Genomic DNA, 15,464 nt, shown 5'->3' on the forward strand with positions numbered 1-15,464 from the left:
AAGCGACATGGCGCACAGTGTGGCGTGGAAACCACTGAGATGAAACATTTGGTTCTGTTTACGGGCCAATGTGAAGAAATATTTACGTTTTAGATTTGTATGTAATTAAATGTTCCCGTATTTCATTAAATATAATTTTCTGAAAGTCCTGAGGTGAAAGTATGCGGACCTGGTGGATGAAGAGAACATTAACATAGAGCAGAGCTGCACTCATTGCAAGAATGAATATCTAGAGACCAGAAAGAGAAAAAAAGATTAGCCTGTCATATTAATGTTTTTATGAAAATATTTAAATATCTTGAGGAATGATAAATAAATTTAAAAGAAGACAAAAGTTTCAGGGATCAAAAGGTCATAGTATTTAACTAATTTTAAGGATACTGAAAATGAGTTTCATGATTAATTAGCTAGTGTTAGGGTTTAGAAAGTGGGGAGGTGAATCAAAACATTTTTCTTAAAAAACATCCATAATGAAAATGACAATGATATGGTGTACATACTGCATTCTGGGTTAATTAAATTAATTCGTCTGCTTAATCAAATCAAGTTATCCCCATACAAAATTCTCTTTATGTAAAATGGGCATACTACAAGACATTAACATCTTTTTTTCCTGTGAGTCAGATTGCATCCATCTATCTTGTTTGTCTGAAGAACTGATAACATTAAATTGAGTTCATGCTAGACAATCCATCGAAAGACCCCTCCCCCCCAAAAAAAGGATTCTTTGCCCCTGCATAACATGTATGCTACACACAGAATGCAAGTCAACATTTTAAACATACACATATAAATTCAAATAAATATTGTGGGAATGTGACCATTACAAGTAGTAAAAATGTTTTGACTTGAGAAGAATCTATATGGGATTACATTTTGGCTGCTGTTGAACTGAACTGAGCTGGAGGATATCAGTTTTTAAGAAAATAAAGAATAACATAATTTTCACCTTTGACCACTCGAACATCGTCTATGTCAAGAGGCTTGACCCCAAGTCAAGTTATTGATTTTAAAGTCTGAAGTGCGACTTCAGCTGAGTTAACTCATCTGCACACGTAGATTAAGTATCTATGAAGTACCCCCCCCCCCCCCCCCCCCCCCAAAAAAAAAAAGTTGGTTTACTAATTTTCTTATTTTATTTTCACTCTCACCCAGTCAAACAATAGTGTGGCTGGGTGTCCTTGAGGTAAACAGCAATGTTAGCATCCACTCACTGAGCTGTGTAACAGTGGCTGTATTCACAAAGCTGCTAAGAAGAATAAGAGCATTGGTTTAGGATTACTGTTCAAGTTGGCACAGTCACGTGTAAATTTAAGACAGAGTTGAGTCAGTGCTTGGTCACTGCTCTTGGACGGAGGAGATTGATCTCATGAATACAGACCGAGACTTGAAAAAATAAAATCATCATGTCCAAAATGCTGATTTCACACATTTATTTGTTTATTTCTTAACACACTGACTTACACAAACTCACTTGCACAAACAGTAGTTCAGCTGTGAACTACGAAACCATCAATGCTTTTCTTCCAGAGTCCTTATTTTGATACGAGAGTGTTTACATGGATCCATATTGCTGTCAATAATAAACGGTCGTATTCATCACCGGTTTACTCAGGCTTTGGTTTCACATTCAGCATGTTTGTTTACTTAAAATATAACTTCAGACTCTACGAAAGCACTGCGAGTCTGGTCACATTTTTGACTCTGAGATACACATCAGTACAGTTGTGCATGAGATGATAGACTCACAAACAGAGAACTGTAGGGCTTCATTGCGGAATGTTTGCAAACTACATTAGAGTCATTACATGTGCTGCATCTTTGAGCACAGTAACAGTACGGGTCAGAGCAGACCCCGAATGCATGGATATTGCCATCGTTTTCCTTGTGCAGAACCTCATTTTAGCACTTTTTGTTCTTTGCTGTGTATATTTCCTCTGGCTTCCCTATGTGTTTGACCCCTGTGGGGCTAACCTGAGCTGGACTGTGTTCACCTAAGATGGCTACAATCAGGGCTTCTGGTGCTGTAACTCCGCTACCTGGAGACACCGGGCTGCGAGGACTGATGGGAGACGGCACAGTATCTGGGGAAACAAGCCGCTCCTTCTTTGCAACAGAGCAGGGTGAGCGGCTTCGTGAGTGGCAATCTTTGGAGCGAGGACCGAGACTGAGGCCCTGCAGTGAGGGGAGGGGGTTAGAGGAAAGAGCTGGAACAGCAGGGCTGCGACTACGACGGTGACGATGGTGGTATTTGCCAGTTTTAGGGCTCGGACTGCGGGAGTTTGGAGCCAGCAGGACTAGAGTGCTGTCATCTTCTGAGCTGACATCAGAGCTGTCTGTGCGGCACACAGTAGGGCTGTGAGCTGGCAACTTGATCTGTTGGAGGATTGAAGTGAAGATTACAGCTGAAAGTTTCAATGCAACATCTCAGAAAATGCTCAAAAATATGTCCAGTAAATTTTTTTTCAGCTGACTGTGCTTAAGTAAATGTTACCATGTGATGGAATATTGCATGACAACCATATTTCCAAAGGATGTGGAGCACTGTGTCGATTGTAAATAAAAATAGAATAACGTGACTCACAAAATATCTAACTGATATATTCAGTTTTATTGTATATAAAGCTGCATTTCAACCAGTAATTGGAACAATTCAATATATTTATCATCAAACTGTAATTGCCATCTCACTAAAAAGCCCATAAAATGGCCTCACTCACGAGAGAAGACAAAACAAATCCAGATAACATTCACATTTTAGGAGTTAAAATCAGATCATTTGCTTTGAAATTTGCCTTTAGAAAATAAATTAAAATGGTAAATCACCTGTTAAAAATGTTGCATAATTGGAGCTGCACAGAGCTCAGATCATATTACATTTATTACAGTTCATTGCTTTATAAAACAAAATGCTGAGCATCAAAGGAAGGGGTCCAAAGAAGGGGATACTGTAAAAAATTGTATATTCAATAACTGCTACATTTTCTTCTCTGATCTGAACGGTGTTACCTGAATTGGTGACAACAGTCCGACGATACTATTCAAATTATTACTGTAGTAACCCAGGATGTACTCGCAATCATCTCTCGGCAAATCCTCCTCTGAGAATGTCACCTGCGGAGAACAATCAAATAAACTGTGAATTCAGCTGCTGCTCAAAATATTTCTGTGAATTTGAGTACCGGACACACCTGTGTTGCATGCTCTCCTTTGGCCCACACGTATGCCTGGTAATCTTTGTGATGTCTGAATCCCACCTGCTCAGAAAGAAATAACAACTGAGTGACGACGCTGGGGAGACAAACCTGCCAGAATTCTCTTAAAGAGTTACTTTAACAACCACCTTGTATATAGCTACCCAGTCCCATGAGCTGCGCTGATATGTCGATGCAACGGTGAATCTAACTGTCGCATCTGAGACTTTGCACCACTCCTTGCTTACTTGCAGCTCCACCAGAGGCATTTCCACCCTGAATGGAAACTAGAGGAGAGACCGCAAATCACAGTTAATGAAAACATAACAAGGCCAAATAATTTATAAGTAATAAAGTGATCTTGTCTCACATGCAGTGAAAACAGTGCAGAAACAGGCTTGTGGTCACTGATAGTGAAGCCCATGTGACTTCTGTACATATGTTGTGTCACTTTAGTTGCCCCACCCAACCATGAGGTTAGACCCCGTTGCAATGCTGCGTTGTAGGAAGGTACTGGGGAACCTGTGCGACGAAGGCGCCAGAGTATGCGGTCTGTCCACGCAGGTTTCCTCTTTTTTGCACTGACAGGAAGTAAAGTAAAGTATAGCAGACATGCAGTGATGGCAGTAAGCAACCACTGAGTGTGACATTTTCTGCTTTTTAAAAAGAAATCTTCAAGAATGAGTTTGTGATGGAGGTGACTTAACAAACCTGGTGTCGTACGTGTGAGTGCCCACATCAAACTTATATGTCGGTGGGAAGTTCAGTTGTCCCTCCATGAAGCCTTCTAGAATGGACTCTGTGTTTTTAGCCATGTTGAGCTGTTCAGTAAACAAACAAGGGGAAAAACAGATCATGCCACATCTCTGGCTGAGTTTCATTCAGCCAAACTGAAGGTGAGGTATGTTTGCTTTGTTCCACAGCTCCCTCTGGTGGTTGAAGTTACTGATCAACAGACAGACAGGTGGCATGAAAGCCTTCAGGAAAAAACACTTCTGTTTCAGTTTAATAATGCTTTAGGTGCCTCACCTGATCCCGCTCCCACAGAAGAGGCAGCTTATTGCTGTCAACGGCGCATTTCACCACGTGAATGTCATAGTCTTCGATTCGGAAATTTAAATCCCCAAACCAAAACACAACACTGTGGACACAAGAGATAATCCTGTCATTTACTTGAAAAGGAGAAACAATTAGAATTACCTTGACATTGTAGAATATTGTGTTATTTCTATTCAACTATAATCAATCAAACTTTTCTATTATAAATCAAATTAACACAGTGTTTATGCTACTTAAAGCTCAGGAGGCATTAAAGAAAAACAATAATACTTTTCAGCTTTACAACATAATACAGCCTCCTGACATTTGATTACTTTAAGCAGCTGTAGCAATTCATAACTTATATATATATTTCAAACAAAAACGTGAAAGCTTTATGGAGAACACTTTCATTTAATCTATTTAAGCTCAAAAATGATTGATGGCAGGCTCTGATTTACAGTGATACTGACAATTTAGGTATGAACTGTACAGTGTGGCATACAGTCTTGGTAAAAAGAAAGTACACCTTGTGTCAGTTTTTATGTATGATCTGTTCTTTAGCAGGTCTTCAAATCAGGTGAATACCACTTCAGAAGAACAAGGCATTAAGGTGTGTGTTAACACAATGCCAAAAAGGGAAGACATCAAATGGTCACCCCATGAAAAGATTGTGCAATGCTCAGAAAAATTGAAAATACATTAATAAAGGACCATATCTCAGACTATATTGGGCTCTATTTGCAAGTGAAGTATTAAAATCTGTGACAGCACAGTTTTAAAAATAACTGAACAAGTACGGCATGTTTGAAGAGGTTGCCGGATTAGATGAAATTTGGTCATGAAACAGGCGTTGCTATGGCCCAATCAAAGGCAAGACCTTAACCTGGCTGTAATGCTGTGCCGGAACTTTAAAAGAGCTGTGATTAAACTCAGACTCAAACAAACTTTAACATCGTAAAGAAGAGTGCGTGGGTCAAACACAATGATGTGAGAGACTGATAACGTCATACAGAAAACACTTCAAATTATTGCAATTTCACATGTTGTTGAATCAAAGCGTGTGCTTAGTTTTTCATACCCTGCTTCTGCATTTTGGGTTCGTGTTTGTTAAAAAAGTAATGCCATAGCATAGCATGTCGAGTGTTGTCATTCATCTGAGGTTGTATTAATGGATTTTCAGACCTGGGAGGACCAGATGATTTTGTTGAGGTCCTGATTCTTTTGTTCTGTTTATGATAATCATGTTCCGATTTCTTTATTCTGATATATAAAACCTTGGAATTGACAGAAGAAGTACTTTTTTTTGACTGTATATCAATCATTATGACTGACTGAATTAAGGTGAGCACGTCTTAATGGGAGTGCAAACCTCATTTAGTTTGATTGTCTGTGAGTAATAAAATCACCCACTCATGGTCCAGTACACCAGTAGCCGTCCCTCCTTCAAACTGCTGCTGCTGAAGGATGCTTTCAAAGTCCTCCATCCGCTGCTCCAGGTTTCTCATGTGAGCGGGCAGGTGACAGTTGAGAAAGCACACCGAGTGGCCAAACACTGTCATCCTCGCACTAACACCACCTTTATTCCCCTAAGAGTGGCAGGAAAGGGCAAACAATATACAAATGAACAATGCTACAAATTAATTCCTCATGCAGAGAGTCCTGGCAATAAAATGAAAGACTACTAGCACACATTAACCAGACCTACATTCAGGAACAAGGTGATTACGGATAGAGTCGCAAAACCAGAAAGCCAGACAGCCCGCTGCTGCACTGACCTCAAAGAGAAGGAGACTGCACCAGCAGCAGCCAGGGGGGTGATGCTGACATCAACATGCACGGGAAGGTCACAGACTGACATATGCACCCACGCGTGTGTGCACCTGCTGGCAGGAGGGAGCACACACGCCGCACCCCATCCCTCTAAACCCCACAGACACTAACCCTTCACAAATTTGCAACATCATAATTCTCAGCTGGCTTGAGAGCAGCACTCTTCAATGCGTAGCACGTACCCAATATCCCCCAAGTCCAGTGCGTGTACTCTGTGTCTGCACACCTCTGAGGAATGGAAGATGGCAATATTTAGAAAAAACCAGCAGCAGAACACCCTGCATTCGCTGTGATGCCACCTAAATAGATGAGACAGGTGGAGATATCAGGTAAAGGACAATCTATAATAGCTAAAGTTGATAGGAAAGAGATCTACTGACCAAAACATATCCAAAAGGACTGAGTGTGTCCATGCAAAGTTCGCTCCACTGGTCAGAAAAAAGAACATCCTTCAGTCTCTTGTTTATCATGGAGTTTACCTCCTGGAATCTGGATAGTGACAAGATGCGGAAAGATGTAACTAACAAATGGAAATAGAACTTTAATAAAAAGGACAGCGATGGAGGGGTGTGGGGGGATCACAGATGACTGAGTGGGCACTCACGGCTGTCTCTCTGGCACTGCTGAGCAGGGCAGAAATACTTGCTTACCCGATGATGAACATGTCAATGTTCCCATCTGAAACATTTGGTCCAAACAGAAATGTGATGTCATCTGGTGGGACAGCTGATCCCACGTTCCATGTGACGATGTACACCCTAACAAAAGGGTAAGAGCAGAGTGGATGCTGCATTAGATTTATGTTCCACAGTACAGGTTGAATGAGGACATAATCCACAGAGTAATCCTCAGAGAAAATGCTCCCATTAGGGTTTATGTACATGGAAAAAAGATAAGCACAATTAAGCACCTCAGTGTATCTCGCTGATGACTAAGTAGTATGTGTGTGCGTGTGTACGTGTGTGTTTGTGTGTATGAGTGCACATGGGAGGCTACGTGCAGACTGAAATAGAAATGGATGGAGTTAACTATCACTTGAAGTTGAACTGTTGCTAGAGAAACAGATGATTATGCTCGCATTTAACCCTTAGTTCTATCACAAATAATTATATTGATATTTCTTAATTGATCCATTAGTAGTTTATCAGTTGAATGCCAAGAAATGGTGTCCATCAGCAGTCCAAAGTTTAAAAAAAAGGTGAGGTTACTTTAATATAGGGTTAAGAAAGGCTATGCTCCCTGATATATAAGCAGCTTTTTGAGCACTTTTTAAAAAAATAAAAACACGTAAAACTAAGTGCTAATAATATAGTAAATAATAGTAAACAAGTAATAATAGTAAACAAGTACTAATAAGATAATTAACTAACTTGTTCATGTCTTAACCTCTTGACATCTTGCTGTTTGGCATGTGGGTTTTGTCAAATGTGAACTCACAAGAATCACAGCTTTACCCAAACATGGGGTCAAGTGTGTAGTCTGAACAACCGTTCAGCTGTTTATGAATGTTTTAGTACAATAACAAGGAGTGTACTCTAAATTTATAAATTTTCAAAGCCTTATTTTATATCTCCTCAGTGGCCATTTGTTTCCATTCATTTCAATTGCCTCGCGATATAAAAATATTATGTAGTCATTTCAATTAAGCTTGAGATCTGTCATAAATCCACTGCATGAGGCAACATAATTAATATTTCAGCTTCAAAATTGAATTGCCCTCTTGATGTTTTATTAACAATTTTGACACACAATTCTGTTACCAGCTAACTACATTATTATCATGTCCAAAAAAATCGAAATGACAACAGATGTTCTTTGTTGTGATCGAAGTAAAGTATCTTCGTGAGGAGTGGGACTGGCAGAAGCTACTCGCTCTGAAAACCATCTGACATGTTTTATTGTTCATATAAACACACTTTCAAAGCTCCAAACAGAAATTCTACAAGCTGGCTTTGTTTATGAGTGTGGAACACAACAAAAGTGCCTTTGGGAAATCTGCCAAAAAAAATGTGAGCATGTCACTCTGTCAGGTTCATAAAGCTCTTAGAGAAATTTGCTGCTGTGATTCATGTGACACGGTCAGGCGCATACATCAGCTTTAGACACCGACAGCAGGACTGCCTCTGCAGCAACGTTCATAAAGATTAGATTCACTGAGCCTATGAGCTATAAAAATGTTTTAGGCAAAGAGTCATCTTTGTCTCACCTGAAGTCTTTGTTCTCCTCTCCTGGCCGTTCAGACTTTGCCTGGCTTTGTGTCGAGCTCCCAGGTGAGGGGGTTCTCTGTGGCTCAGGACTTAGGCTGGGTTTCAGGTTGAGGCTGGAGGGCAGGTTAGGGTTGGGCTTGGGCAGAGGGAGACTGGGAGTAGGGTTCAGATAGGACTGAGGACTGTGGGGACTCTGGGGACTGTGGGGGGGGAACGATGACTCTGACTGAGCACGCGGCAGGACGTTTGGACTCTGGGGTCCTGGAATACAAACAGAGGCCAAATCTATTTCCTCGGACGACTCCACTGAGATTCTGGTCGGCTTTGTCACGGCTTTAGTTCCAAGGGCAGTTGGTCTGGGCCGGCTTATGCTTGCCAGTGTTGCTGGAGTGGATGAAGATCTCGCCTGACCTAACTGCATTTGATCTGTCACTTTTGAAGGTGCTTGCACGGGGCTCAATCCTGACTGTTTCCTGAAGGTGTCTGACGGGCTGGTGAGAGGTAGCTCTTGGACTGCGAGCCGTGGCGGCAAAGGTGGACTGGCTCCGACTAATGCACGGGATCCAGGCTGCATGTTAGGACCACAAGGATGTGGGCCGATTTCTCTCTGTGGTGGGAGATCCATCAGCCTGCAATAATATATGTATAACGATAACACAACATTCTTCTCAAAAGTAAACAAGATAATGCAGCTTGCAGAGGGCATGAAACATAACATCAATCACTGAGTCCTCAGTGTGTATCGAGAAGAGAAAAAACGTGCCTGCAGTGGGAAGAAGATAAGAGAGTGCATCACATTATAATAAGTACCTTTCTACATCATGCTCCCCTGGCGTCACTGCTGATATCATGGTCAGGGTTGTGTCCTGAATACATCTAAGTTGCCATGTAATATTAATTTACCTCTAACTTTTTTGCATAACATAACATGTGAAATGTTCACATAACATGTGAAAGAAATTAAAAAGTAAAATGCTGTACAGTTAGGAGGGTATGCATGTAGATAGGCTGCTGATAATGGAGAACATCAGACAATGTCAACAGATACTGTAGGTCACAAGGAAGAGGATGCCTCACATGAAAGGAGAACAGGAGCCTCCCTCCATTTTGCTCCTGTTCCCTCCAACACAGAAATAATACACCTCTCTTTTAATAATTCAAATATGCAAATGAGAAATACAACTGGCCACTGTAGTAACCTGCAGAACAGAGCTGTGAGCAAGAAAGGCTTGTACTGAATCCACTTTGAAAGTGAAACTTTCAGACCTTAATACACAGTTCAGGTGGGCCTTTTTCAATATTTCAGCTCAGGAGCCTGTAATTCCGAGAGACAGCTGCGTGTACAAAGGTAAAAGCCTAGACCTGGTAAAAGCCCCTAAAAGCCTGGAGGAAAAGCAAATAGATACAATAAATAGCGACATTGGCTGATGTGTCACACAGATCACGTGCAAACGTGTCTTACCTTTGGTGCGTTTTTTTTTTTTTAAATTTTAGTCCAAGGTGAACCACAAGGGTGTTCACGGCACATTCACAGTGGAGAATATCATCAGTCTCCTCATTTCCCCTCGCACACGTCAATCAAAGCGACGAGACTGTCATTAACAGTGCAAATCGATTACAGGACCGGAGACAGTCTGCGGCGGGACGGATGAGACTTGTCGGTAAGGTGGATAGCGGACGTCTGGTCAAGGTGCTGACCGCGCAGCCGACCGGGCTGTCAGGACAGAAAGCGGTCACGCATCATGCGCCCGGACTCCTGCATGATGATGTTTGTACTACCACAGTTGAGCTGCTGATGATACCTCATCTTACTCACTGCCGCTGTCTGCGCGCTGAGCAGTTGGTCGGAGCAGCTGTGCACTTCCCGGCCAGCATCCCGCATGCACCTCCTGCGCACAGACCCAACACATCCATCTCCCTCCCTCTTCGGATAAAACATGAACAGTTTGGGGCGGGCAGAGCAGTAGAGAGACATTAAAATTCAGCTGCCTAAGTACAGCCAAAAATAACAGTGCATCTGTCTAATGAGTGACGCATTATTAAGATATGGGCGCGTTACCGTTGTTGCCTGGAGCACAGCGTAGCAACAAAACCATATAACCTCAAAAATAGCTATTTGGCTGTTACTGTGGACGGCTAAACCATTGCCCAAACAAACGAACGTGTTTCTTTTTTAAAATGTATTTTATTAAAGATAAATCGTAGGTATAATTATTAAGGTACACAAATTGTTCTGCTGATGCTGTTTCTTAGAGAAATTATTCAAACGGACATGAGTGAAGAGCTCCATCACCAGTGGAAGAGAAGCATTTACATCCTTTACTCGAGTAAAACTCCTAATAATGTAAACGTAGAAGTCGTGCATGAAAAGTCGGACTTGGTGTGTGAAATTGCACGTGGAAATCATAGTATTAAAGTTGAAATACTAACTCTCACTGATACATAATCTAATATTACATTATTGATGGGCCTACAGAGGGATCGGTGAGTAAGCAGCACGTCACTGATGTTGCTGCTGAATGTGGAGACAGTTTGAACTACTTACAGTGTAACAGTTTTAACAAGGGACAAAAAAGTTTTCTATTCATCATCTAAACTTTGATTTCTTGTGAGATATTGGATCATTTGGTTTGGTTTGGTGGTGCTGTTCACCACTTATAGATATCTGGAATTTGACCCACAGCTCAACAAAGCTTTAGGTTGAGAGGACAACTAACGGTTTACTCTCATTCATTGAGCTGTTGGACTTCAAAACTTTTTATATGATCAGTTGTGTATACGCTTAATAGTGGAGAAGAAAGAATAATATATGGAATACAATGGAATGGCACAATAAAGAAATATCAAATGAGACAGAACAACACTGGATGTCATAATTAGCAATTTCTTCTCCAAGTCAGTAAATTTGTTACAGATTTTCTGTGAGGAATTTCAAGATTTAAGGTAAAGCCAGTAAAACTTAAGATGTCTTTAGGGTAATTTAAGAAAAAAAAAGTATATTTACATACAAAAAATTGCAGTGCATCCAAGCTGTGGCAAGTACACTGAACTTTAAGTCCTTTAACTGTCCTACATTTGCCAACACGAAACTAAGCCATTCATTCCAAAGTCCCTCCAGAGTTTCAAGTGGATGACAACGAGTTGCTAAACAGAGAATCAATTTTCAGTGACACGTTATAGTTAAAGAACAACAACATGTACAATGAAATGGTAATTTATTGAATGGACCATTAAATACTCACATTCTCAGGCCATGAAGAGCATCACCATAAAGGACATGCTCAGACTCACTGAGGGATTATTGCAGATGTGTAATCACAGTGGAATGTACTGCTCCTAAGCACCAGCTGTCCAGTGAAAACACACAGACACACAAAAGTCCCCACTAACACACAGACTAATACAAACTGTAGCCATTAATCGCTGTGCATTTACATTCATTGATCAAGGAATAGCTGTAAATATTTAGTTGAAATATTGCATAACAGCTTATTGACCTCGAATTGTGGCATATATCAGTTATTAATGAATTCATAGTGACTCCTGAAAGCTGGTGTCTCAGTCTATGGCCGGTTTTTGGTTTTGACCAGGCCTTTCTCCACCAGGCTGCGGTAGAACTCCTGGATGTACGTGTACACGCACTTCCAGTCGGGCTCCTTCATTCGGACTAAGTCGTCAGCGTCCAGCAGAGGGGGGCAGCCTGCCAGCTTCCTTCAAACAGAATGTTGATCAAAAATTACTTGAGGCAAACTGTGACAAAGAAAAACTGGCATTCAGAAAAGTGAAGTGAATGTGTTCTTCTGATAACTCACTCTGCAGTGCTGAAAGCCAATTGGAAGTTGTCCCTGGGCTTGTTAGGGTTGAGGATGGAGTACTCAAATGCATCAGGGAAGAATCGGTGCACTAAGGCGCAGAAAGCTATGCCATCTTTCCAACTGGAGGAGAAGTTATGGATGTCTACCCCCTGTATCAGTCACAGAGAGGAATAGTGATGGGGCATAAGGGACAAAGCTATGGAAAGCTCAAATGGGCAATAATCCACAGTGAGTTGGGGATGTTTACCTCATATGGCTCTGTTTTGGCCCTGCACCAGTCCAGAAGCATCTGTTTGACATTTTTTGCGTTGGGTGCTGCAGCAGGAGGACAGGCTGCAGCGGGACTGGCCTTGCTGAGCAGAGAAGAGAAAAACACACAGACTGGATTGAAAGAATGGGCCATCTCATCTCAGACTTTTTTTTTAACATTATTTTACATTTTGGAAAAAGAAAAACAAAGAGCAACACCTCTGTTATGGCACTGTTATTTTATTTTATTTTGTGACTCACATGCCTGCTGTCCTGTTGAGTGGAGTGGAAGTCGATGGGGACACTGACAACATAGAAACAGTTCAACTTAGCAGTAAAACAGAAAGTAGAGATGTAAGAGAGTATATCAGACTTACTCTTAGATGATGGCTGCAAGTTCGTGATTGCTCTTCCTACACAAACTGCTCCACCTGTTGTTCCTGCTTTGGTTAGACCCTGCTGTCTGAGGTCGTGCTGCCTCGACCCTCGCTCCTGCTCCCGTTTATCTGACAAAATACAAGTGGAATTAAGTGACAAAGTCAACTGAGTAATGTGAATATCCTCACTGTCACCATGATTTTACCTCTCTTTTTCTTGAGGAGGTCTCTTAGGGCAGCGCGAATCATCCGCCTCTCTTCAAAATTTGATGCGCTGTCCAGCTAATGTAATCAAACAGGTAAGAAAACTGAAGGATTCTACGGAAAGCTTTCAGTAGACATTGAAATGATTCTTCATATGTGGAAAAGACAAAGAGAAGCTAGGTGGCATCATTTGTTAAGACTTAGTTCAGAGTGAAAAGACGAGACATGAGAAAAGAAAATGTGATGATGAACGTGATCAAGGTTACGTCAAAACTGGCTCACCATCTTGTTGAGAACATCTTCATCCTCAATAGCAGCCAGTTCTTCGCTGGTCAGCGACGCTGGTCCATCATCAGTTTTTGACTCCATGTCTGATGAGTTGATCTGGTTGAGTTAAATGTTGAAAACAGAATACTTCACAGGACAAGACTGAGATCCAAAAGACGAAACTTTACCCAAAATTCATAATTCGTAAAGAAGTTTCTTTGCTGTCAGTTTGGTCTACTTGTACTCTGCTGAGTGACTGAAATTGAACATCTGTGAGTCTTAGCAGATGCAAAGTGAGTAGCCGTACAAAGAAATGTTTGTCCCGCTGAAGTGGACCTCAGCGTATCTCAGCAACTGTCTGACTGCAGCACAAAAGAAGAAATATACGAGTACAAATATAGCAATGAAATGGAAGGAGACCATTACTAAAAGAATCTGATAACAGAGTGAAAGTATGTGCTGAGACTCTGAGAAAATATCTTGTGTCTGATGTAACTAGATGGAAAGAACTGAGTATAAAAAATGTGAAACTCGGACTGGGGATTTTTTGGCTGTGTTGGGACTCACCTGTTATCAGGATGCAAACTGGTGTGTCCTGAGGCAGTTCTTTTGGATTCAGCTGTTCTGTCTCCTCTTCTCGGTCCTCCTTTAAACGTTTGTGTGAGGAGAGCTGTAAGAGCTCAGCCCTGCCGCCTCACACCACGTCCTTACTTCATAAGGATGCATGTTTGGAGAGAGAGTGGGGATTGCTTACATGAACCACCCAAAATAGGATGAAGGAGGAGAACGGAGAGGCACGTCAGGTCTTGGTCCATCCATCTCTGTCACCTTCAGCTAAGTCTCTGATCCTCTTGTCTCTGAATCCTGGATGATGTCCAATGATGTCCATTTCCTCTGTTAACTTTCTTTGTTGCTGGCACAAACATGACTTTGTTACGTCTTACTTACAGTGTAGCAGGCATATAAAAAAGGTGGGAAATAAAGGGTTAACAGTGGCAAAAAGCGAGGAACACTGCCTTATTCAGGCAAAAAGGCTGAGCTGGAACTCTGTTTACAGAAGCAGAGGAATCTCTATAAGCAAGGTCGGTGCACGGTTCCTGAGACGTTTACAAAGGCGCACATCTGGAGGAAAACAGAAATAGTAAAACACTTCCAACTTCAGCTGGGATTATTATGCATTTAAAATGAGGCACAATAAGAGACAGATCTGAAAAGTCTGAATGAAGACAAACCGCTCCATCTGGTGGATAACATTTACAACTGCTTCAAAATAGTTTTCAGCGTTTGACAACATGTGCTTGTTCTCAGCCAGCTTGACCAGCAGAAAAAGTCCAAGTCTTCCCGGTCACGTTAACTTTCTGTTTAGGTGCCCCGTTAGTTTGCAGCAGTGGGCCAACACACGCAACACCAGAGCTATAAAACTAAAGCAGTGAGTGGGATTCAGCCATGGCTAATTATGGCATTTATACTGATCCTTTTGACACAGTTAGGACTCCTCTTCTTTCCAGACACTTGCATCTTGAATTGGAACAAAAAGTCATTAAACAGGCGTGTCAATGCAACAGCATAACTACTCCATTCATTTAGGGGATTTATGGAGCAAACATGCCAAACATTCTTTTGCGCTTTGATTTGAGGATTTTACTGTAAATGAAATTAACTCAAAATAATAATGAAATGTTGTCCCAGTTTTGCTTGCTATACTTTTAGCTGTCAGATGCTGGAGGAGTCTTTTCTTTCACTGTATGAGAATGAACACGTGCTTTCAGCAGGTGGCTTGGACTACAGGAAGGCCAGTTCAGCAGTGGGATTTGTAAAAGATGAAGAAAGTGATTTGATATTGTCCCTCAGACATAAGCAGGGCTTTCACTGAAAACGATGTGGTCTGGATGGCAGCAAATGTGTGAAATCTTTTTTTTCCCAAATATCCATTCATGTTATCAGTATTTTTGCCAAATAGCCTCATTTCTCATGATATGTTCCAACTTGTACTTTTTTTTTCTCCCAAGTCTTTCGTTGTCCCAAAATTTCTCTTTCAACAGTTGCTTTGTTGGCTTTGCACTTTTTTTTAAAGAAGGTTAAAAAAATTCTGTTATTTTTGTGTTATTCACGTTCTACAAATCCTCCCAAGTTCTTCTCAGGAAAAGATGCTGTCAATCAAAACTTTAAAGAGGTTACTTTTGCCAGTGGACAATTCTATGGGAAAGCTTCAGTTTTCCCATAGAAAAAAACAAACAAAAACAAACTTACTTTGCAGCCCTCTGTGCTTCTTTACATGTA

At 41.2% G+C, this 15,464-nt stretch overlaps 2 protein-coding genes across 2 annotated transcripts; both read right to left on the minus strand.

Annotated features, from left to right (window-relative positions):
* Positions 1-1,423: 1,423 nt before the first annotated feature.
* On the minus strand, positions 1,424-10,249 carry inpp5ja (inositol polyphosphate-5-phosphatase Ja). The gene is made up of 13 exons (XM_072372317.1): positions 9,735-10,249; positions 8,272-8,901; positions 6,716-6,823; positions 6,446-6,554; positions 6,248-6,364; positions 5,646-5,821; positions 4,224-4,335; positions 3,906-4,015; positions 3,565-3,775; positions 3,344-3,481; positions 3,192-3,257; positions 3,010-3,114; positions 1,424-2,376 (listed from the first exon to the last, which is right to left on the minus strand). The coding sequence occupies exons 2-13, from the start codon at positions 8,895-8,897 to the stop codon at positions 1,903-1,905; spliced, it is 2,352 nt and encodes a 783-aa protein (XP_072228418.1). The 5' UTR covers positions 8,898-8,901; positions 9,735-10,249; the 3' UTR covers positions 1,424-1,902.
* A 1,224-nt stretch (positions 10,250-11,473) lies between these two features.
* Positions 11,474-14,177, minus strand: smtna (smoothelin a). Its single transcript, XM_072371869.1, has 8 exons — positions 13,752-14,177; positions 13,200-13,301; positions 12,920-12,995; positions 12,714-12,842; positions 12,598-12,640; positions 12,335-12,440; positions 12,085-12,236; positions 11,474-11,983 (listed from the first exon to the last, which is right to left on the minus strand). Exons 2-8 carry the CDS (start codon positions 13,284-13,286, stop codon positions 11,836-11,838), a joined length of 741 nt encoding a protein of 246 aa, XP_072227970.1. The 5' UTR covers positions 13,287-13,301; positions 13,752-14,177; the 3' UTR covers positions 11,474-11,835.
* Between the last annotated feature and the right edge of the window lie 1,287 nt (positions 14,178-15,464).

This window comes from Leuresthes tenuis, unplaced genomic scaffold, assembly GCF_036924035.1.
Source record: "Leuresthes tenuis unplaced genomic scaffold, fLeuTen1.0.hap1 SCAF_19, whole genome shotgun sequence".
In the NCBI taxonomy this organism is placed as follows: domain Eukaryota; kingdom Metazoa; phylum Chordata; class Actinopteri; order Atheriniformes; family Atherinopsidae; genus Leuresthes; species Leuresthes tenuis.

Excerpts from the sequence above, each read along its gene's own strand:
- inpp5ja (XM_072372317.1), bottom strand. The coding sequence starts at position 8,897 with ATGGATCTCCCACCACAGAGAGAAATCGGCCCACATCCTTGTGGTCCT. Across the intron at positions 6,824-8,271 it reads GAGGAGAACAAAGACTTCAG|GGTGTACATCGTCACATGGA; the intron begins GTGAGACAAAGA and ends CCCTTTTGTTAG. Across the intron at positions 3,115-3,191 it reads AAGGAGAGCATGCAACACAG|GTGACATTCTCAGAGGAGGA; the intron begins GTGTGTCCGGTA and ends TGTTCTCCGCAG.
- smtna (XM_072371869.1), bottom strand. The coding sequence starts at position 13,286 with ATGGAGTCAAAAACTGATGATGGACCAGCGTCGCTGACCAGCGAAGAA. Across the intron at positions 12,641-12,713 it reads CTTGCAGCCATCATCTAAGA|TGTCCCCATCGACTTCCACT; the intron begins GTAAGTCTGATA and ends CTATGTTGTCAG. Across the intron at positions 12,237-12,334 it reads CCAAAACAGAGCCATATGAG|GGGGTAGACATCCATAACTT; the intron begins GTAAACATCCCC and ends TGACTGATACAG.